This window comes from Molossus molossus, unplaced genomic scaffold, assembly GCF_014108415.1.
Source record: "Molossus molossus isolate mMolMol1 unplaced genomic scaffold, mMolMol1.p scaffold_m16_p_23, whole genome shotgun sequence".
NCBI lineage: Eukaryota > Metazoa > Chordata > Mammalia > Chiroptera > Molossidae > Molossus > Molossus molossus.
Genome location: NW_023425359.1, coordinates 13,602,001 through 13,625,919, shown reverse-complemented (window position 1 = coordinate 13,625,919; position 23,919 = coordinate 13,602,001). Strand labels below are relative to the sequence as shown.

At 43.7% G+C, this 23,919-nt stretch overlaps 2 protein-coding genes across 7 annotated transcripts in view; one reads left to right on the top strand and one right to left on the bottom strand.

Annotated features, from left to right (window-relative positions):
- Positions 1–1,568, top strand: part of COQ8A (coenzyme Q8A) — a 38,349-nt gene extending 36,781 nt beyond the window's left edge. For both annotated transcript variants that reach the window (XM_036277617.1, XM_036277616.1), the window contains one exon: positions 606–1,568. In XM_036277617.1, the coding sequence (XP_036133510.1) occupies positions 606–890 (285 nt within the window). In that variant the 3' untranslated portion in view covers positions 891–1,568. The remainder of the gene's footprint in view (positions 1–605) is intronic.
- A 2,786-nt stretch (positions 1,569–4,354) lies between these two features.
- The window catches only part of CDC42BPA (CDC42 binding protein kinase alpha), a 222,747-nt gene continuing 203,182 nt past the window's right edge, over positions 4,355–23,919 (bottom strand). For 4 of the 5 annotated variants that reach the window (XM_036277347.1, XM_036277348.1, XM_036277345.1 and 1 more), the window contains 5 exons: positions 22,273–22,396; positions 21,243–21,360; positions 12,410–12,527; positions 8,945–9,102; positions 5,922–8,434 (listed from right to left, as the gene is read on the bottom strand). In XM_036277347.1, the coding sequence (XP_036133240.1) occupies positions 8,303–8,434; positions 8,945–9,102; positions 12,410–12,527; positions 21,243–21,360; positions 22,273–22,396 (650 nt within the window). In that variant the 3' untranslated portion in view covers positions 5,922–8,302. Of the gene's footprint in view, positions 5,889–5,921; positions 8,435–8,944; positions 9,103–12,409; positions 12,528–21,242; positions 21,361–22,272; positions 22,397–23,919 lie in introns of those variants that run through there. The other variant, XM_036277351.1, reaches the window with a different exon arrangement.

Sequence of the window (23,919 nt, the reverse complement as noted above, 5' to 3'; positions counted from 1 at the left end):
GGTGCAGTCAGAGGTGGTAGGCACCCTCGAGGGGGGTCTCTACAGAGCCCCCGGCCACCTCAGCGCGGCAGGGCTCAGGGGCAGCTGAGTTGGAATACTTAAGGGACTTGGCATGAAGCTCATTTTTCCTTCTCATTCTAGCAATTTAGAGATTTTTTTGGTTCTTCACACAGGGCTTAGGTGAGGGCAGATGGGATGGCAAAGCCCTAGCTCTCACTTCTTAAGGCCTCACTGGGAAAGGGTGAGGAGTATGTTGGAAGGAATCTTAGTCCCTTAAATAAAGGGGCAGCTTCTGTGGTCAGTGCTCCTGCCACCCAGAAGCCACTCCTTTCCTTGATAGCAGGGAGAGGTGGAGGAGACCCAGGTGATCCGAGGCTTACCAGAGCAATCTAGACTCTTCTTTTTGGCCTGAAGAATCTCTGGTTTTATACAAACTTTGAACCTGAATGTGTCTGCCGCTCCCCCTTTTGTCTCACGTGGAGTGCACTTCACACATTAATGTTATGTTCCACTTACCATTATTCAATCTAGTTAAACATCAAACACTCACCTACCTGACCCTCCAGGGAGCTCTCAAGGCTAAACCCTTCCTTTTCTTCCTCCAGGCCATGGAAGATGCCCACCTGGATGCCATCCTCATCCTGGGGGAAGCCTTTGCCTCAGAGGAGCCCTTTGACTTTGGCACCCAGACCACCACCGAGAAGATCCACAGCCTGATTCCCATTATGCTGAGGCACCGGCTCATCCCACCCCCTGAGGAGACCTACTCATTACACAGGAAGATGGGGGGTTCCTTCCTCATCTGCTCCAAGCTGAAGGCCAAGATCCCCTGTAAGGCCATGTTTGAGGAGGCCTACAGCAACTACTGCAAGAGGAGGGCTGAGCAGTAGCTGCTCGGTGTGGACTCTGTCCCTGTGCAGCTGAAACTATTAAGAAGGTGGTGATGCTCCGTTTAAACTCCTTTGCCCAAGGAGAGGAGGGGATGCTGCTTGGAGCCCCACTGCCAGCGCTTATCACGGTTTTATTGCTAAGGGTATGTGGTGTGCAAGAAGGAACATGAAACCCCAGCTGTCAGAGTCTAACAGTTGTGTATTCATCTTCTGCAATACTCTAGATAAAAGGGCAATTTTATTTCCTTTTAGTAACAGTTTTATCTAATCAGAAGAGACTACTACCTTCAAATCCCTGCCACCAAAAAAAAGGAGAACCCTTTCTGGATGTTATTGAACATGTATATGAGGTTTGTGTGTGTTTCTAGAATGAGATTTGTTTTCTGCCCTTTCCCTCTGCAGCTAGAAGTCAGATCTGAGCAGTGCCAACAAGTACTATTTAACCAAGTGAGGTGAACTGCTGCCTCCCAGGGGTAGGAGCAGCTGAGGGGGAGAAAAAGTGACAGCTCTTGTCCTCTCACATTTGCTACAAGACAGTATAGGGGAACCTCCTCCCCCCTGCGGCCTTTGTGGAAGGATATGAATGTGCAGATGTTACCTGAGGGGTCCTCCTCATAGGCTGTTAATTTTTATAAAATTCTTGTAATTGTCTGATTTACTTGTTTCAATAAAAATAAAACCTCCTACAACTGTGGCATTCTTTCAGTTCTGATCTGGTGGTGAGGAGCCTGAGGTCAGTGGCACACCCTACCTATCCTGTCTCCAGCTGTTCCCGGCATGAGGCTGGAAGGTTTAGTCCACATTCATCAGAGAAAGAGGGGTGCAGCTCCATAGCAAAGCCCAAATAAAAACAGTGAAATTGTAGCCAACATCACTGAAGTACAAAAACTCATTCAAGAATCCTATGAACAATTATATGCCAACAAATTCAGCAGTCTGGAAGAAATGGACAAATTTCTCAAATCTTTGGCCTTACAGGACAACCAGGAAATACAAAATCTAAACAGGCCAATTACTAGTAGTGAAGTTGAAGCAGTAAAAAAAAAACAAAAGATCTCCCACCCTGGCCAAGTGGCTCAGTTGGAATGCTGTCCCATACATCAAAAAGGTGCAGGTTCAATCCCCGGTTGGGGCATGTATGGGAGGAAACCGACCAATGCTTCCCTCTCTAATCCTTTAAAAAAGAAAACTATTTTGAAAAAATTGAAGAGGAAGAAATGCTTTTAGACTTATTCCACAAAGCCAGCATTACTCATACCAAACAAAGACATAACAAGAAAATTATAAGCCAATATCCTTGATGAATATAGATCCAAAAAAGAGAACCCTACATAATTCACTAAAAACCTATTCAAACCAATAAATAAATTCAGGATATAATACTTATATTCAGAAATTAGTTGCAGTTAATAAATTAATAATCCTTTTTACAATTGTAGCAAAAAGCATAAAATACCTATGAAGACATTTAACCAAAGAGGTGAAAGATTTATACTCTGAAAACTGTAAGACACTGAAGAAAGAAAGTGAAGATATAAATAAATGGAAGGATATACTGTGCTTATGGATTGGAACAATTAATACTTTTAAAATGTTCTTACTATGTAAAGCAATCTACAGATTCAGTGCAATCCCTATTAAAATACTAATTAGAACAACTAATCTTAAAATTTATATGGAACCACGAAAGACCCTGAATAGCCAAAAAACTTTTGAGAAAAAAAGTGGGGGCCCTGGCTGGTTTGGCTCAGCGGTTAGAGCATCAGCCTGTGGTGGGTTCAGTTCCCACTAAGGGCACGTACCTCGGTTGCAGTTTTTCCCCAGTTGGGGTCGTGCGGGAGGCAGCTACTCGATGTGTCTCTTTCACATTGATGTTTCTCTCTCCCTCCCACTCTATCTGAACAAAAAATGAAAAAAATGTCCTCTGGTAAGGATTAAAAAAACAACAAAAAGAAGTGGGGGCACCACACTCTCTGATATCAAACTACACTATAAAGCTACATTATTCAAAACAGTATGGTACTGGCATAAAAACAGGTATACAGAAAGCCCAGAAATAAATACTTGTTTAAATGGTCAATCTATGAAAAAGGAGGCAAGGATGTACCATGAGGAAAGGACAGTCTTCAATAAGTGGTACTGGGAAAATAGGACAAATACATGCAAAAGTGAAATTGGACCACTTACACCTCGTACAAAAATAACCTGAAAATGGGTTAAAGGCTTAAATATAAGACCTGAAACCATAAAACTAAAAGAAAACAGGCAGTCAAAACTCTTTGACATTATTCTTAGCAATATCTTTTTGGATATGTCTCCTTGGGCAAGGGAAATAAAAGAATAAATAGAGCCCTGGCCGGTTTGGCTCAGCGGTTAGAGCATAAGCCTGCGGTCCCGAGAGACCCGGGTTTGGTTCCCGCTAAGGGCATGTACCTTGGTTGCGGTTTGTCCCCGGCCCTGGTCGGTCGTGCGGGTGGCAGCCACTCGATGTGTCCCTTTCACATCGATGTTTCTCTCTCTTCCTCTCTCTCCCTCCCACTCTACCTGAACAAAAAATGTCCTCAGGTGAGGATAAAAAAAAAAAAAAAATAGAATTACATCAAATGAAAAAGTTTTTGTACAGCAAAGGAAACCATTAAAACAAAAAGATAATCTACTGAATAGGAGGAGATATTTGCCAATGATACAGCTGATAAGGGTTTACTATCCAAAATATATAAGGAACTCATACAACTGAACACCAAACACAATCCGATTAGAACAATGTGCAAAGGACCTGAATAGACACTTCTCTGAAAAATACATACAAATGGCCAATAGATGTATGAAAAGATGCTATCATAACTAATCAGGGCAATGCATATTAAAACCACAATGAGATATCAATGCCTACCTGTCAGAATGGCTATCATCAGTAAATCAAATAAGTGTTGGTTGGTGAGGATGTGGAAAAAAGGGAACTCGTATACTGCTGGTGGGATTGTAAACTGGCACAGCTACTATGGGAAACAGTATAAAGATTGCGCAAAAAAAAAAAAAAATTAAAAACAGAGCTGCCATACTATCCAGCAGATGCTATTCTGGGTATTTATTCAAAGAAATAACACTAATTTGAAAATATGTACACACCGTTATGTTCATTACAGCATTACTCGTAATAGCCAAGATATGGAAGCAGTCTGGCTGGGCAGACTGATACAGGTACTAGGAAGTTTTGACCAGAAGAGAGGGGTTGAAAGCTTCAAAAGAACTGAACACAATTCTTACCTGAGCTATGGAAGGAACTAAGAAAGTCCTGGATTAAACTAACTCCATGTCCTTCCGTGATGTAAGGAGGAAGCCTGGACGAGGAGGGGGATGGGCAGGAAGCAGGACCCTGAAGACGAGTCAGTCACCTTTTCTACATTCCTCAGACTTTATTCAGGGGGAAAAAAAGACAAAATCCTCAGTTCTAACAGTTCCCTGTTTTATTGCAATACATCAAAGTCTGGTTACTATTAAGTGATACCAACATAAAATATTGGCGAGGAGACTTTTGTTACATTTTTTACTATCCCACCTTAAATATTTCTGTGCAAAAGAATCCACGCCATTGTTTGGTAGCAGAGAATCTCTTATAAAGTTCCCTAAGACATGAGGGCATAAAACCAAACAAAATGAAATGAGGAGTGATAAAAGGCCAAAGCAACATTTTTTCCCTTCCATACACATATTTATCAGCATTATACTCTAAACAAAAAAATGATTACACCTAGGCCATGCAAAACTGTACAATAATATTACAATGAGAAAAAAAAAAACCTAAAAAAATTTATAAAACAAATGATATTACACTATCAAATAAAAAGGCAGGTCACTTTGTTTTCATGAAAGTTCAGGGTTGATGTTTGTCGTTTCCCCCAGGAGTGAAGGCTTCTGTGTGCGACAGCTGTCCCTGGAGGACCAACCAGAAGCCTGGCCTGCTGCCCAGTGCCGGGCTCCGCAGAAAACTCTGGGCTCAAGTAATAATTAAAGTCATAACAAGGAAAGAGTTTTTTGCGAGAGGTTCAAGGAAATGTCATGAGGCTTAGCTAATTCAGGGGCTGGGCCTGGGGTGGTGAGGATTGAGGTGCCCATTGCTTCCCTGCTATGCCCAGCGGATCTGGCCAAGTCTGATGGCTGCTGAGCGCGCCACTCTGTCCAAAAGACGGATGGTGAGCTTCTCCAGGCCCCACCTGGCTGAGACCACAGTGCGTGACCACTGTCCAAGGCCAGCCAGGGGCCCTGCGTACGTGCAGGGTAGGGATGTCCGCCTAGCCCTGCTCTGGCTTTTCTCTCGCAATACCTGAGTCCATACAATTTACACGCACTGGTCCTTCACAGAAGTAGATGTGGCCGCTAAGTAATGAAAATGACACGATTCTAATCATGGACGGCAGAGCAGGGCCAAGGGCCACCTGGGTATGACAGACTGTTGCTATAAACATAAAGGAATTTCAGATTCTTCCCTGAAGCCTGGGTACAAGAATTGCTTGAAAAACTAGAGATGGACCCTTTTCTGTCTCATAGCCTTAAAACTGCGCTCCCTGGGAAAGAACATAAATCGCCAAGAGTAGGGGTACGTGCGTGTGTGGGGGGACACACATCATTAAAGAAGTGAAATCATCCGTTTTTGGCAAAAAGAAATATATATGTATATGTGTAATTTCATACACCCAAAGCACATGACAAGATTAGTCAGAATTCAAGGGTCGATAAGTTGGCTGGACATGGATAGCACCAAATACCAACACATACCGAGGACGCCAGAGGGGCCTGGGGTATTTTTCCTTTCTACTGAGACGAGAACTGAGTTTCTGCTGCCGTATACGTTTTTAAAATATCCTTCACGAAACAAGGGATGATGACCTCAGACAGCATAGGTACCTTACCGTGATCTGTTAGTGATCCCTTTGAACGATCCTTCTGTTTCCCTGGCACTCATCTTTCCAAACCATTCTCAGAAGCTTCTGAAAGTATCTGTTTCATATTGGGGATAAGACCAGTAGGGTGATCATTATCTTGGGAATCCCTCAAAACTACTGCCCCTGACAGAGTTGCTCCCCAAGTCCCATATCTGGGACTGCTCTATTGTGACGGGTAAGACCACTTACGATTGCGATGGAAAAACCCAAATGCCGCGTTGCAATCCACTGGGTTAATATTAACGTGACACCCTGTGAGCCCAGCAGCCAGAACAAGCTCTCTGTCCTGATGGGAGGGTATGACTCATTGGAGTGGAGTCCAGACTTCAGAAAGGATTATATTTTGATCCCAAAAAGCATCCTTTAAAAAGCAAGCACCTACAGGCAACAAAATTCACTTAGCTGTCAAAGTGGTAAACTGATGGCTTAGAGTTGAGTCCCAGGAGTCCCTGGGAAGAGAAGGGGGTGCGTAGGTGAAGGGAGATGCATGGCGGGGACAGGGAGGGTCAGGACAGTGGGGAGCTGGCCACGGGCCCTCAGCCAGTGGCTGGCTGGCTGGTTCCCTCCTTCCCCAGGAAAGACCAAGTTTAAGGAGCTACCAGTCATATGGCAATAACTAAACTGGAGGTCCAACCCTTGATACCAGGAGTTACAAAATATTTTTACATGACACCTCTTTTCCAAAAGCAAAACGATGTAAGAGATTAGACCTGGATGGGAGATGATGCCCATCCAAAGTAACAGTCAAACCTGAGCAAGTACCCAGTCCAGAATGTCTAACGTCAAAGCTCAGTGGCATTACTTTCAACTTCTCTACTGCAATCTTTTGCAATCTAATCCCCAAACAGGATTCTTTCGTCTGTCACCGAACCCCAGTGACCTTCTCCAAAGAGTATCGACTTGGAAGTAGTCTCAGCTCCTGTGGCCCACGGTGGGAGGGAAGGCAGGCGAGGGCCTGGACTCGGGGCCCTGACTGCTCCCCCCTGCAGTGTGGACCAGCAGCTGTGGGGAACCCCGTCCACTGCCCCTGAAGTTCAAAGGAGAGAGGAAACCAACCAACCCACCCTGTTTCAAGTTCTCAGACCGATGTAGATAAAAAGAAAAAGAGGAGAATTCTCTTTACTTCCAAGTTTATTTCTCTCTCTCTCTACTCATGTGCTTAACTGGTGAACTGAAGAGAAACAAAGCCCTGGTTTTGCACCTCACTTCCTTGCGGTAATGAAAGCAGCAGGGATCCCGATGGCCATGAAACCACCCACACACTGCAGCAAGGGGGAGCGGGCACACTTCCTGCTGCGCGCGGTGAACAGGTCCCTTCCCACTGAGTATGGGAAAGAATATTTGGTTAAGGCTGTTCAAGTCCTTGCTTTTGAGGTTTTATATTATTTGGTAATCAAACTCCTTTCCCAGGCTTATCTGAGGAAGCTGCCCACACTCAAAACAGACCCCCCAAGAAGCCAGCTCAGCCAGGGGCAGCTCACTGTGACCGGAGTGGCAGCCCAGGGCAAGCGCTCCCGTGGGCCCCTCCGGCCCTCAGAAGCCAGCGCAGTGCGCGTCTCGTGTCTCGGACGGAAGGGACCAGTGTGACACCTGCATTTACATTCATCTGCAGACGGTACCACAGTATCAAAAACAAGAAGTGTGGTTCACATTCTAGAAGAAATGTCTGGCATAGAAGGAAATTTGCCTTTGATGCTGCTGCTGAAGAGGCTTCAGATGTTAAGTCTGGCGCCCGGGTCACACCCCAAACCCACGGAACCAAAGCGGATGTTCCTAAAGCCCCTGGGGGCTGGGACCTGCACCAGTGGGGGACACGGCTGAAGGGAACCCTGACTCCTCTGGAGGCCTTTCCACCCTTTAAGTTACTCAGCTGGAAAACAGACAAGAAACAACACACATCTTTAAGTTAAACGCTCTCTCTCATATATGCACCCATCTTCCATCGAATACAAGATGCCTCTTTTTACTATATACAACATTCAGTATTTACCCTCTACATCTGCGTATTTATTTAAACTCTGTATCGTAGTAAAATATGCATTGTCTTAGTTAATAAGGATTTACTGGCAACGATCAGGTCGACATTCGCTGTGGGTGCTGGAGAGACCCCCGGGGACCATGTCTATTTGGGGACTACACAGAGACTCTACTGTGAAAACAAAGTCTGTCTAATCTTATTCTTAGTGCTTACATTTGTGTCATCTGTCTACTTAAGCTACCTTTTTGGGGGAAGAGGTAAAATACTATGGAAAGCAACTCTAAGTGTATGAAATGAAATCAGTGTTAATCTAGGCTGTTCCATGAAAGTCTGCCTGTATGGTTGTTGCAGTCAAGTTGAGGGGCGAGGATCTGGAGTCGTGTGGTCAGAATTCCTGACTCCCCACCCTGCTGGCTGGCGTCCGGCAGAGTGGAGGGAGGAGACGAGGGTGGCTAAGGGAGAAGCGGCTCTGGTCTGAGGGCTGAAGCAGTTCAGGGGTCCCAGGTCCCACGGTCAGTGCTCTCCAGAGAGAGGCTCTTGGTCTTTCTTGGTGACACTGGGCTGGGAGGGCTGCTCAGGTTGGAACTGTTGGAAGCCGTGGAATGCCTCGGCGAATCAGAGTCCTGTAAGGCCCAAAGGAAGACATTCATGACAAGTGGGGGGCAGGACTGGCTCAGGCGACCATCAACCCTCCTGAAGCCACACTGACCGAACGATCTGGTGTGACTTTTCTACTGTCAGGACAAAGCCCCCTTTCTGAGCTGACCAAGAGGCACAGAGCACAGTCTGGCTGGTGTGGCTCAGGTTGTGGGCCCGATGCCCAGTGGGGGGCATGCAGGAGGCGGCCAATGTTCTCTCTCATTGATGTTTCTCTCTCTCCCTCCCTCCCTCTCCTTTCTTCTCTCTCTAAAATCAATAAAGAGAAAAAAAAATAGAGGCACAGAGCACAGCAGATGCTCACAGTCCTTTTTGCCGCCTTCAGAGATATAGGTTAAGTTCACACAAAAACTATGAAAACTCTCAACACCTCCAGAAACTGGAGTCTGCAACCCAAGTGACTGGCTCTGCCACCGGCTGACAGCGAATCACCAGTCCACCGACTGTTCTCCTGACCCCCAGACACGCCCGCTCACCTCTCCGTCATAGTCCCTGGCCGGTGCATCACTTCCTTGGTCCATGCCTCCAGAAGACAGGGAGCCCTCTGACGGGGAGGGCAGGGGCTGTCGCTTTGCACTGTAGCTTCCTCCAGAGAATTCTCTCTTTAATGCACTGCCATTCTGTGCAGATGACCCTACAGTAGTACATCATCGAGGTAAAACTTGATATATGCTGATGGGGATGACAAGCCATCCTTCCCACTGCCCCGGGTCCTCCTCCCGGCTTAGAGCCCTATACTGATGGACAGTGCGTCCGGCTGCATTGCCGTGGCTCCCAAGCTCACCCCGGAGCCCGGCCATCTGAACAGCTGTTCCTGCTCCAGGGCCGCCAGTGGGGACGCCTGGTGAGTGGGCAGCTCGGGCCGTGCCTGACTGCTCTGCTTGCTGGACAGTTCCCACAGTCAGTCCCCGGTCTGCACTCAGACACCACTGCCTTCGTGAGTCCTTCCCACTGCCCAGAGAGCCTCCGGCACCTCACCATCTCCTGCACTGCACCCACGCTGCTCTGCTCCTGCTCACGTGCGTGCCATTCCCCTAACGGGCGCACGGCTCACAGCAGGTGCTCACACACGTGCTGAACGATGAAGGGAACAGAACACTTCCCTGAAACCAAGAGCATCCCAGCTGGGTAACTCACTCCCAGAGGACGCACAGAAACACCGAGCACACGAGCAGTTCCATTCCGCAGGGCAAACGCCCGAGGTGCAACAGTGATGGGAGTCCCTTCAAAATCAGTCTGCTCTGATCTTAGAGTTGGGCACCTAAGAGGTAGACTAACACCATGGAGAGGAAAAAAGGGAATGACAAAACCTTTGGAAACACTGGGCCATTGTAGTACTTAAAGCTCTTAGCATTCCCTATTATTTTTTAAATTGTGCTTAAAAATGTTTTAATCTTGCTAAGGTTCAATATTAAGATCAGTGGTCAAAAAAGACTTTGCTGAGGCTTCTGTACAACTATAAGACAGATTGTGATTGTTCAAACTTTTCATTGGTTTAACAAATCCAAATTTAGTGGTTTTTTTTTTTACATTAAGAATTTTCAATAAAAATGTCAAAAGATGGTTGTGTACCTAGTGAGCACGGAAATGCGGAGGTCTTCAGGAGCTGGGGAGGAGGCTGCCCCCGAGGACGCGGTCCTCGGGCAGGAGGCAGCTGACACCAGCGTTTGCGACTCCGTCATTCACGAACACAGGGCAACCAATGTGTTTTGACTGAATGACTTTTAAATGTGAAGCTGATTCAGTGCAGTCTGATTCTCTTTCAGATCAGTTGTAGGGAAGGACAGAGGTTTCCTTCGAGTTACTACTGACAGAGTTTGGGACGTGGGACTGAATATGTGTTGGCTACACTCTCTGACCTTAAACCAGGGCCAGGCTACTTCTGAGCAAGGGACAGAAAGGCAGTCATTGGCCAAGAACAGTCTTCCCCAAATTAGAAGTGACAATGATCACTTGACGATCACCATGTATAATCCAGGAACTACTAAAGATCTTGGTGAAAGCAGCAAGATGAAATTGTAATTTTTAAAATCAGCCAAGTACTCCACCTGGACAGTCCGCTCCTTCTGAGGTGACAGGTGCTTCTGCTCAGGTGACAGGCCTCTGACACACCCGCCCTCCCGCCCCACTGAGGCCGCTCCTGGGCCGAGCTGCACAGAAGCAAGTGGAGCAGTTTTCCGCCCCGTGGTCCCTTAGCTCGGGTTCTGTGCAGAAGGACAAGGGAGAGAGGCCGCACTTCAGAGCAGAGAGAGGCCAAGGAAAACTGAGAGCCCCTGAAAGCAGGTACCTGCCTCGGGATTCGCCCCCTGCACTGTAAAATGGCTACTGGATGAGTGATGGATCTTATTTAGTTTCTTTTGTGGCAAAGGGTATATTCTTGAACCTGTCCCCAGCCTTCTTTGAGTTAATCAAACAGGCTCTTGTTTGTCCTCTCTTGGGACCTTTGTACAGGCCTGGGAGGCCTCCTGCCTCTCCTCCCGAAAACCTGGGGGTGGCAGTCAGTACCACCCCCACCTGCTCCACAGGAAACCAAGGTGTCATCTTTAACTCCTCCTCCCCTGCCTTCCCACAGCTAAGTCATCACTGAGTCTGTTTCTGCTTCCGGAAGTAGATCCGGACCTGTCCGCTTCTCCTCCTCCATGCACCCCAGGCCCCTGCGCTCACCTGCCTGCCTCTGGGCCCTGCTCCACTTGGCAGCCTGCCAGGGCTCCTAAGACTGCGAACCCAGGGCTCCCACTACAGCTCTTTATGGGCTTTCTGCTCCTTTTTAAAAAAAATAAAAAAGTCGCCCTGGCCGGGTTTGCTCAGCGGTTAGAGCATTGGCCTGTGGTCCAGTGAAACCTGGGTTCAGTTCCCGCTAAGGGCACGTACCTGGGTTGCAGTTTGTCCCCGGCCCTGGTTGGTCGTGCGGTGGCAGCCACTCGATGTGTCCCTTTCACATCAATGTCTCTCTCTCTCTCTCTTCCTCTCTCTCCCTCCCGCTCTATCTGAACAAAAAATGGAAAAATGTCCTCAGGTGAGGATAAAAAAAAAAGTCTTACCGCCCTGGCCAGGTGGCTCATTTAGTTGAATCATTGTTCCATACACCAAAAGGTTGTGGGTTCGATTCCCAATCAGGGCACATACCTACATTATGAGTTTGATCCCCAGGCAAGGTTTGTACAGGAGGCAACTGATCAATGTTTCTCTCTCCCCTTCCCTCCCCCTGTCTAAAATCAGTAAAAACATCCTTGGGTGAGGATTTTTTAAAAAAAGTCTTGCCCTGGACAATTTGGCTCAGTGGTTGGAGCACTGACCCACGAACCAAAGAGTCTAGGGTTCGATTCCCGGTCAAGGGCACATACCTGGGTTGTGGGTTTGATCCCTGGCCCTGGTTGGGGTTGTGCCGGAGGGAACTAATCAGTGTCTCTCTCTCTCACACTGACGTTTCTTCCCCCCTCTCTTTCCCTTCCTCTCTATCTAAAAAAACAATAAAAAAATATCCTTGGGTGAGGATTAACCAAAAAAAATAAAGTCTTACCTTGTCTCCCAGTCCCTGCTCGATCTGATCCTGGCCTACCTCTGGCACTTCAGTCTCTGTCACTCCTGCCCCCTGCCAGGGAGCCACACTGGCCTCCTGTCAACGGACCCAACACGACTCAGACGTGACTGCGCCCCAGAAAGGCATGTGGTTCCCTAGCTGTGCTCAGCACAAAGTCATCCCGACGGCTGCCCCTGGGTATTCCTCCAGATGGGCCATCATCACACTTCGCAGTGCTACTGGTCTGTCTCCAAGGTGACCTGGAGCTCTACCAGGACTCCAGGACTGTTTGCTTAACAACTGTACCGCGTTTACTGGGCACATCCAGCAGGTCTGCGACCCAGAGCCCTCCAGTCGCCCAGGGGATGGGCAGGGGCACAACAAGGTGTGATCATGTCTCCCCGCAGTGAGGGCCACTTACTTGCAGACAGACCACTGCTGGCGCTCATGGAGCGACCTGGTTCCGGGCGGGATTTGGTGATGGATGGAATACTGACTGAGCCACTGAACACTGTCCGACTTTCCTGAGGCCGAGGGTTCTAAAAACAAGAGATAAAGAAAAACCCTTCAGCCAGAGAAAAAATTATTTTCTGCAGAGATGTCTATTTTTCACTATAATTTCAAGAAATAAAATGATCTTGACCTGAGGGAACAGAGAACATAATTCCTCCTGCCCACTAGAGCCCTCACAGACAGAAGTGCTCACCCTTACACTTACTGAGCTTACCCGCAAGTAAGGGATGTCTTGTTGTGAGGACAGTCATGGTTACAGGGTTAGAAGTGACAGTGATGGTAGAATTACATGGACGTCTGCAGATCAGTGAGACAAAGCTTTTACTGCATATGAGATTCTTATTTACTTAGGATAACTCAGTAGCTGAATAAGCCCATTGGGAGGAAAATCAATTAAGAGCACATGCTTTCAAGTAAAGTTTTCATTGGTGTGACAGCAAACATATCATCTGCATGTTCATGTCCCCAGTCTCACGCTGCACGTCAACAGAGAAGTGCTGAGTCATAGGCAGGACGTCTGCAACAATCACAAGTCTGCGTGAAGTGATCTGATTTGGGAATACTGGTTTGAGGAGTTTTCCATCTAACTAGTGAATGGTTTTGGTGTCCAAGGTAGGAAAATGGGCCAGAGTACCTGGAAAGTCATGCACACTTAGAGAGGTGGTGTGCAGGACAAGCTGTCAGAACATGGCCGAGAACACAAGCCTCTGGCCTCCTTGGTGACCCCAACCTTTTCAGACCAGAAGGGGTGTCAGGGCTGACACCTGGAGGAGGTTATGACAAAACAAGTAACAGGGCCAAAGCCAGCTCTGCAGAACATGCACTGACATTGCCTGAAAAACTCCAAATCCTACATTTTGCAGAATCACACACACTGAATGGTGGCTGGCAGCTGGTCCCAAATTCAAACACTGGCATTTTGGTTCATATATCAAATTTGCAAAATCCATGTAATTCTTAGTGTGTTATTTGTTTAAAGCAAATGCTTTACCTTTTTTCTCTAAGAAATTAAACAGTTTTGAACAGGAACAGTCAGTGCTGACATTTCGACACTCACGCCCCAAGAGCAGCCGTGCAGCCAGCGCGCACTTGGTGCAACGCAGACAGAGCCTCAGCTCTGACCTTTGCATTTTATTGCCTTTGCTATCAACCTTAGATACCTTGGCGGCGTTCTTTCCTATAAAACAAACCTACCCTGGAATAAATGGCAAAAATTAAGCCTATAAAAACGTGCCAGTTCTTTAGAAACACTGCACGCTGAAGTAATACAATAATAATACAGAGAAAATGTTTTGTTAAAAAACACAAACACAGCCCAACAGTGTATCATCCGTCCAGCTGAAGTTCAACTTCATTATAAAGTGATATGAAACCTAATCCGCTGGTCCTTTTCATGTACAAATATGCTGAAGATTAGGGTGAGACTTCCTCTGAGAGTAGTGTTTCTATTTATAAATGACTAACTTAAGCAACATTTCCACCATCTTTTTATATGAAAAATTCTTGACTGGTTTATAGAACACTATTCTAAAACCCACTCTCTGCAATCTGTTTCCAAACTAAGGTTGACTTTATCATAAGTAATCTTATTTTGTTAAATAATATACTTAAATGACATAATAGTTTAAGGTCAATGACAATGACATTTAGAATAATTTTATAATATAAACAAAAGTACGAAAATGAGCTTCTCACCTCGTAGTTTTCTTATTGGAAAAATAATTTACTATGTATACAAATAAAATGTTGTTACAATTTTTCTAAGCCAGATGGCACTAAGGAAAATGAGTTTGCATGATATGATGCAAATATTTTATCTGTAAAATTAGCTTGAGAAAAACGTTCCCTTGAAGTGAGAAGTACAAACATCATTTCTTGATGGGAACGCGGACCTTCGGCGCTAAGGCCCCGCCCTCACCGGAAGCTGCCAGCAGAGGGCCTGCGGCAGGCGCGGGTCAGGCCTTCAGAACGTAGCACAGCTGGTATTTTTTCTCTTTGATTTAGTTCTTATCTTGGATCCCGGTTGGAATTAAAGGCATATCAGTAATTCAAAGATTAGTAAGACTGCCTTCTTTTCGTAATTTTTCCTGTTACTCATGAATACATTTTGGAGCTTTTAAAGCTTATAAAGATCCACTAGGGGCTATTTCTTATCCTGGTATCTGTAGTGGAAAATACCATGATGGGAAATATCTTATTAAACATACAAAGCCTCCAGCACAGTTTAAAAAGTAAAACTGACATCCCCCCAGTCTTCATCTTTTTCTTCAAAAGAAGAAACAACACCGAACTGGACGACACAGGAGCGGAGGGGTGGAGGGAAAGGCTCACAGAGGAGAACCCCTCACAGAGGAGAACCCCTGGGCGGTGTCACTGTGAGGCCGGGAAGGAGAGCCACGCAGGTTAGTACAGTTAACACCTGACTCAGCCGTTCATACCCTCAGAGTCATAAAGCTGGGTGTACCCGGGACAGAGCGCAGAGACGGGGAATGTTCAGGGTTTATGGAATCAGGAGAGAGAAATTTTTCAGCAGAATTAACAGTCATGTGATAGATGTGCTCAAAGTTGATCGGAGAGGAGATCAGACCGGAGTGATGATGAGGGGAGGTATAAGGGAAGCCTGGCTATTAAAACAATAGAAAGAAGAAAAAGGGTAATAAGGTGATGAAATGGACCTACTGGTTCATGTGACATTTCAGACAACATGCATGTAGAACAAAATCTCACATCAGAAATGAATACTTAATGAAATACTTTTAGGCCTTAGAGAGTTAAGTTTTGTAATTTTTACAAAAGAATCAATCACCTTATAAAAATATTCTCTTCTATACTATCACTAAGTGAGCAGAAGCTGGACTTGCAGAGTCACAAGGACACTGTTAGAGTTCACTGCACAGTATTTTCTTCTGTAACAGAATCAAAATACGGCAAAAAATATACCAAAAACATTAGGATAGAAAAAGCAAGAAATAATAAAAGAACAAGTAAACCAAAAATCAGCCTCTCACCAGAAGTGTTATGAAACTGTTTCCTTTTTTTAAAAATTGAATTTATTGGGGTGACGATGGTTCGCAAAACCACAAAGGTTTCAAGTGTACAGTTCAATAAAACAAACATCATGCCACAATTACTATTTAATTGTAGGAAAATAAGACCAGTAAAAACAAATTCTTATCACAAACCTGTAAAGATCAGAAAACATTTCTTTAGAAACCCAAAACCACTTCCTGGTCATTACACATTTGTGATATGAGTTTGCTTTTACTGATCTTATTGTCCTATAATAAAAATAGTAACTATGGAATATACTAATTATTGTCTTACCTTTAATCAGCCCAAGCTTATCTACATTTAGACACCTATCTCTAACAAGGGAAACATCTTCCCTTAAATGCTTGGGTGTGTTTTAAAAATAACGTAAAGCTAAAGGTATAGAAAAAGTTCCTGAGGCCAAGAACTCTAGTTTCCAGAGAAAATAACTGCTGAATATCTGTCGCTCAGTACCTAGTCACCTTCGCTAATGGGAATTTTCAAGACGGATCTTGAACAACAACTGTTTCGAGAAGACATCCTACGATCCATCCCTTCATTTAAGGCAGAGGTTGAATGATTTGATGCAGAAAACGCTGACTGAATTTATGTTCTCATGAGTTGAGATAAGCTTGCTTTGCTTAAAAAACAATCTGGTAGCCCTGGCCGGTTTTGCTCAGTGGTTAGAGAGACCCGGGTTTGGTTCCCACTAAAGGCATGTACCTTGGTTGCAGTTTGTCCCCGGCCCTGGTTGGGTCGTGTGGGTGGCAGCCACTCGATGTGTCCCTTTCACTTCAATGTTTCTTTCTCTCTCTCTCTCCCTCCCACTCTATCTGAACAAAAAAATAAAAAAATGTCCTTGGGTGAGGATAAAAAACAAAAAGAATCTGGTAAATTATGTAGGCTTAAAAGAAAGGCTCCTATATACGATATTGTTTTAAATTTAGAAATGTGAGTGAAATCAGTACTTTCTAAGGTTATTTCCAAAGAGAAAAAAAAGTTACTAATGTAAATGTAACATTGATTTTAAGAGATGAAATGACTTCTTAAAACTCTAAGAGGTACAGAGCTAGAAATTGTATTTATTAGTAACTTTAGGAATGGGTAAAAGGCTAAAAAAAATATAAATCTTCCAGAAGTAAAATATTATTCTTGTATTCATTGGAGACAAATTTGTCATTTATTACCAGTATTCACTTATGAAAAAGGTAACTGACAAAAAAGATTAAAAAAAACTAACACAACATGTACTTCTAAGACACGCATGCTATTTTAATTTCTTATATTCTCTTAGCTCACTAACATGCACATGAAAGGTTCACATCTGATTACAAAGGATAAAGAAATAAAAATGGCCCTGGCCGGTTTGGCTCAGCGGTTAGAACGTCGGCCTGCGGTCCTGAGAGACCCGGGTTCGGTTCCCGCTAAGGGCACGTACCTCGGTTGCAGTTTGTCCCCGGCCCTGGTCGGTTGTGTGGGTGGCAGCCACTTGATGTGTCCCTTTCGCATCGATGTTTCTCTCTCTCTCTCTCTGTCCCCCCCAGCTCTACCTGAACAAAAAATGGAAAAATGTCCTCGGGTGAGGATAAATAAATAAAATAAAAATAAAAATAAAAAAAGAAATAAAAATGACTCTTACCCTTACTATCTTTTCCACATTCCTAAGGCAAACAGCCCCATTTCAGTATCAAGTTGGTAGAATGAAGCTTCCAAAGACATCCGATAAACTCTCTTAGCTTATAAGTATTTCACAGGGAAGCGATACTGATTTGAATAAGTGAAACATAAAAAGGCCTGGGGTACATGCTCTTTGCTCAGGTGACAATGTGTAGCTTTGGTATTTGAAAACTTTTCTTTCATATGTTAAGGTTAGATTAACTTAATTCATCTTTATTTTTGGAAATAGTTCATTAATATAAGAAATGCATTTCAGTAGAAAGAACATACTAAATTCTGAGACAATATGACATTATACAAGCTTTTCAATAAACACAGGCACAGACATGCATGTTGCTGTTTTGTTTACCAGTGTCTCCCCCAGACAAGCACAGGCAGACGGTATATAAAGAAATATTTGCTAGGCAATTAAATGAATGCCTATAAATAGCCCCAGCTTGTATGTCCTTTGCTAGTGAAAGGAAGAAAGTCAGGTGAAAATAAGACATTACTGTAAGAAACAGGAATTCACACACACAATCTTTGATGCAATATTACATGCATAGGTGGGCAGGTTTCAAAAATTTACACCAACTTCTTGTCCTAAAAATATAAGAGTGCTTATGTGATAAGAAAACATGAAGGCAATAGGAGGAACGTTAAAAACTGCCAGGGCAAAAAGTCACTCATGTTAATGACAAAAGAACCAACAAGGTGGTCATGGGTTAGTAGACTCAGTAAACACAAATACCACAAATCAAGTGGTCTGGTGGGAATGAACAGTCAGCACAGACGGCCTGTGTCATGAAGTCAGGTGGGAGATGAACCTTTGGGAAATGCTATCTGAACCTGATTTGCCTGTAAAAAAAGCCTCAACTTAACTTGGAACAAAAAAGTAGAGGTTTCTTTTCAGTGGAAAAAGTTGAGTAAGGAGGGATGCTCTGATATAAAAGTTCTTACAATGTTTGAAATCTGACATTTAGCTTCAGTGTGCTTACTCAGGTGTATGAAGACCAAGTCTTACTGTGTATGAAGGTCCAAAGAATTCTGGAACATTAGCAAATTGATTTTCACCCAATGACAGAAAAATACCAAGCAGAGAAACATTTTGTTAAATCCTAAAACTAGCCCGGCTGTTGTGGCTCAGTGGTTGAGCGTAGACTCACATACCAAGAGGTTGCCAGTCCGATTCCCAGTCCGGGCACATGCCCAGGTTGTGGGCCTGATCCCCAGTGGGGGGCATCAGGAGGCGGCCAGCTGACGTTCTCTCTCATGGATGTTTCTATCTCTCTCTCCCTCTCCCTTTCTCTCTCTAATCAATAAAGAAAAAGAAAATTTTTTTTAATCCTAAAACTATTTCACCTTAAGGGAGATACTATAATATGTGAAATATAACAGAATTTATGAAAAAATTTTCTTCTTGCTATGTTGTTAGAATATATGAGATCAAAACTATATTCTTTTTTTTTTTTTTATCCTCACCCGAGAACATTTTTCCATTTTTGTTCAGATAGAGTGGGAGGGAGACAGAGAGAGAGAGAAAAACATCGACGTGAAAGGGACACATCGAGTGGTTGCCACCCGCACCACCCAACCAGGGTCGGGGACAAACTGCAACCGAGGTACATGCCCTTAACGGGAACCGAACACGGGTCTCTCCGGACTCCAGGCCGATGCTCCAACTGCTGAGCCAAACTGGCCAGGGCCTATATTCTTTTTTGTGCACCAAAATGAACTAAAAGTGAAAGAAAATGTAATTTTAAAAGGACAATACCCATTAAAGCCTTGTTAACTACTGAAATCATTTTGTATTTGCTGATGTGTTGCTTTGCAATATATGTGCGTGTTTGAAATGTGTACCCTTCTATTCCTCCATAATGCTAACTATATTATCAGGTGCTGAAGAATTAGTTACTAAATTTCAAAAAGTTTCATTAAAATAGTACTACCACTTCACCTATATCAAATAGAAGCTATAAATATAATCACATTTCAACTGTTTATTATAATTTAAAAAATGCTCTCTCTTAAGGCACTTTGTGCTGGCACAGTAACTTCCATAAGAAAAATGACAGAGGTTTCGTGCTGTGTGGTTGTTATGTTTCTTTCAATACCAGACCGAAGACTTTAAGCAAATGTTCAGGATGGGAAAGGAATGGAGAGAAATCTAAAATCTCAGCCCAAGGCAAAAGCTGAAAAAATAGTATAGCTTTTAAATATAACAGTTTAATATTTAGATTTAGCCTTTATTTATGCCCAACATTTTTAGCCTAGTATTTATGCTTAGCCTTAAGATTTTTAGTTATTATGATATCAAGATAAGCTGTACTCTTTCTTTATAATTTATCTACATTTACCCAGCACAGCTAAGGACAATCCCCATTCCAAAAGGATAAATGACTATTATGAATTGTTTGAACTCCTTAAAGGAAGAAATATTACTAAAATCATAGAACAATGTCTTAATGATAATGAAAACAGTGACAGTAAGACTGTCACATTCATTCATAAGCAGGGCCAACTGATTAATTGGGATATTTATATTGAGGAAGTTGGACTCAAATGAAGGCATATTTTTTTGGTTTCTCCCATGAAATAAAAGCAAAACTACCTGTAAAGGCTTACATTTCTTATTTAAAAAAACTTGACTACACATCAAACTGTATTATATATCTTTTTTTTTTTTTTTTTGTCAGTGACATTTATTTACATATTCTATGACAGTAGAATTAGTAATGTGGGTAATTAACAGACTTCCTTAGAAAGAGCTGTGGGACAAAATTCACAAATCTCCCAAATCACCGTAGTATATAAATTATGTTAAAACTTTGTGCAAAATCTAGTGTCAATGGAGGAAAAAGGAGAAACATTTGTAACAAAAATAAACAAACAAAAAAACTTTGTGCAAAATCTAGGTGTTATCACCACTGATCAATAGGGTCATGCTAAAGTTTCAATAACTTAAGAGAATTCTGATTCTGAAATATTAAGTATAAACAGGGTCCACTAATAGTCTTAATGTCAATATAATAGGTCCAAGAAGCCAATCTTCAAGTTATTAAAATATAAGTTTTCCTATGTTGCACTTTTTTTTTTTATGTAAGAATGACCAGGCACAGAAAAGAGATTTCATTTCACAATCAGATGACTGTTGTGACCATTAACAACCAAGCCAATGTGGTTTTCTGGGGCGGGGGCAAATATCTGTACTGAATTGCTAAACTTAGTGAAGTTTGAGTGATTTGATAACCAAGTTCTGAATCTTGGTATAAATCCTCTTCAAATATGGCCATTTATTTTACCAACAATAGTAAATCTATAGGGTATGCAATTAAACAAAAACTTGATGTGTTTGGTTTTTGATAGATGTCTTAATTTTATGATTTTTTGTTTAATCCTCACCCAAGGATATTTTTCCATTTATCTTCGAAGAAGAGAGTGGGAGGGAGGGGGGAGAGAGGAGGGAAGAAGGGGGAGAGGGAGAGGAAGAGGGGGGAGGAGCGGGGGAGGGGGAGAGAGAGCGCGACAAAGAGAAACATTGATGCAAGAAAGACCCGTCAACTGGTTGCCTCCCGCATGACCCGGCCAGGGCCAGGGACAAGCCAGGGCCAGGGACAAGCCCTAACCGAGGTATGTGCCCTTGACCAGAATTAAACCCATGACTCTTTGGTCTGAGGGTCAATGCTCTAACCACTGAGCGAAATAAGCCAGGGCCTAATTTTATGTTTTTCTCATCAGGTATGGCATCATGCATCTTACAAATATTGTGATACACTGAGATAACATTTCCTCATTATCATAATGTATCCTTTTAAGTCTCACATATCTGAGCACATATACAGGGGTGGGCAAAAGCAGGTTTACAGTTGTTCGTATGGAAAAAGACATGCAGGTTATAATGATCACAATAGCTTTATTGACTCAAAAAAATGGTACATGCAACTGGAAAACCTACTTTTCCCCACCCCTGTATACACACACACACACACACACACACACATTTCTCTTACTCTTAACCCCAATTCATATTCACATTCACTCTTCATTTCTCTTACCATGGGCAGGTCTTTTAGGATCTGTATTCCATCCCCTGGACCCATGTGTGCTATGTGGTTAAAATTAGTTGGATTAGAAATTAATTTATTTCTCATTTCAGGATCTCGTAGCATCTCTCTGTAAGAGAAAACATCTGTTTAGACACTTTTACTATGATCAATCTAGGTAATTCTAGAAACAAATTAAGAATATTTAATTTTTTTCATAAAAATAAATGTGAAATCACAATAGAAATAGAATTAAAATAATAGAATATACTCAATTAAAATTTTACTTAGATTTGTTTTACATTTTAAATAAAAGATCTTACCATTTCTGACGGGAAGAGAGAGGGCTCTCTTAGTACAGAGACACCGAAGGAGCCCTACTCTATTTCGCAGGTAATTCTGAGCACACACGTATGTCTTCAAATAATTAATAACACTTAGAAATGTTTGTATATGTGACTGAAAATATTTCTGTTTGCTCATAAAGAGAATAGTTAATCTGAAGTTCTTAGCTATATACAGGTTTACTATTATGCAGAGATAAGTTCTATGTTTTTATTATAACAAGGTTCAGATTCTAAGTCTAACTACTCCACAGACATAGAGAAATGAATTAAAATATGGTACTTCACCCTGACTGGTTTGGCTCAGCGGTAAGAGCATCAGCCCGAGGACTGAGGGTCTTGGGTTCAATTCCCAGTCAAGAGCATGTGCCTGGGTTGTAGGTTCGATTCCTGACCCTGGTTGGGGTCGTGTGGGAGGCAACCAATTGATGTGTCTCTCTCACATTGATATTTCTCTCTCTCTCCCTCCCTCCCATTCTATCTAAAAATCAATGGAAAAATATCCTCAGGTAAGAATTACAAAATAATAAAGTAAAATTACACTGAGAACTACATTCATTACTCAGTTTTTAACATCACAGATGAATGACAGATTTTCAGAGATCAGATTTTCCTCTCAAATTGCGTATCCTGTTACCATCAAACAACCCTTCCCACACTACGTAGGCACAGTGGGGGACTGTACGTGAGATGCCCACCTCCTCTGCTGCATCCTTTCCTCTTCTGGGACTCGGAAGGAGTAGCGCCGCTTGTTGTTCATGTTTCTAACCATCTGTTTCCGACTGTTATCCGTGGTTTCAGGGACTACCAGTTCATCCCCTTCTGTTTAAAAAAACACAGAGAAGGACTTCCGGTCAAGACTGCGGGTAGGTAAACGCAGTATCGCGTCCTCCCACAACCACATCAAAGTTACAACTAAACTACAGAACAACCATCATTCAAAACCGCCTGAAATCAAGCTGAATGGAAGTCCTGCAACTACGGAATTAAAGCAGCAGCCACATGGAGACTGGTAGGAGTGGCGGAGGCGCGGACGGGCTGGTCCCACACCCACGTGTGGCGGATAAAAATCAGGACACCTCGGCTGGGAAGGTCCTCTCTGAGGACTGAGGGGTCCTTGTCCCACACCAGATGCCCTGCTCAGGGTTCCAGTACCAGGAAGAGAATCCCCATAACTTCTGGCTGGAAAAACCAGCGGGAACTGAGGCTCAGGGAAGCTGAGGCGGCTGGAGCCCCAGGCAGCTCCTTAAAGGGCCCGCGCACGGACTTATCGGACTCTCTCCCTCTAAGCTTGGAGGGGAGGCAGCTCGAAGGGCGCCAGAGACATACAGGGAAGAACTGAGCTGTTTGGCACCTGAGCGAGGGCTGGAGAGGGGGCTTTCTCCGGGACAAACATGCTGTCAGAGGCCTTTGTTCCGTTGGTGAGCCCTTCCCTGGGGCAGCAGACAGAAGCCATATCTGGGACTCCAGCAACCTAGCTCACACTGGTAGCCCCGCCCTGTTGTCTCCCTGAGGCCCCGCCCCACCCAACTTTCAGGACCACGCAAGCTGTTGCCAGTTGCTTAACCATAGGATTGGCCGGTCTTGGATCCTGCTTCAGGTTTCCCTAAATTCTTTCAAACAAGCAGCATCTGGTTTCAGCTAGCCCCATACTTCTCGTTAAGTATACACAGAAACAAACACAGGGAGGCAGCCAAAATGAGGAGACATAGAAACAGGTCCCAAATGAAAGAACAGAACAAAACCCCAATAAAAGAACTAAGTGAAAGGAGATAAGCAACCTAACAGATGCTGAGTTCAAAATACTGCTTATAAGGATGCTCAATGAACTTAGTGAGGGCCTCAAGAGCCTCGAAAAGGACCAGTCAGAAATGATGGATGCACAGTCAGAAATGAAGGAGGCATTAACTGAAATAAAGAATAATTTACACAGATTCAATAGTAGAGTATGTAAATCCAAGAAGCAAACCACTGATTTGGAATATAAGGAAGCAAAAAACACCCAATCAGAACAGCAAAAAGAAAAAAGAATCCAAAAAAATGAGGATAGTGTAAGGAGCCTCTGGGACAACTTTAAGCGTGCCAACATTCGCATCTTGGGGGTGCCAGAAGGAGAAGAGAGAGAACAAGAAATCGAAAACCTGTCTGAAACAATAATGGAAGAAAACTTTCCTAACTTGGTGAAGGAAACAGACATACAAGTGCAGGAAGCACAGACAGCCCCAAACAAGATGAACCCCAAGAGGCTCACACCAAGACACATCATCATCAAAATGCAAAAGGTTGGGACTACATCAAACTAAAAAGCTTCTGCACAGCAAAAGAAACAATCATCAAAATGAAAA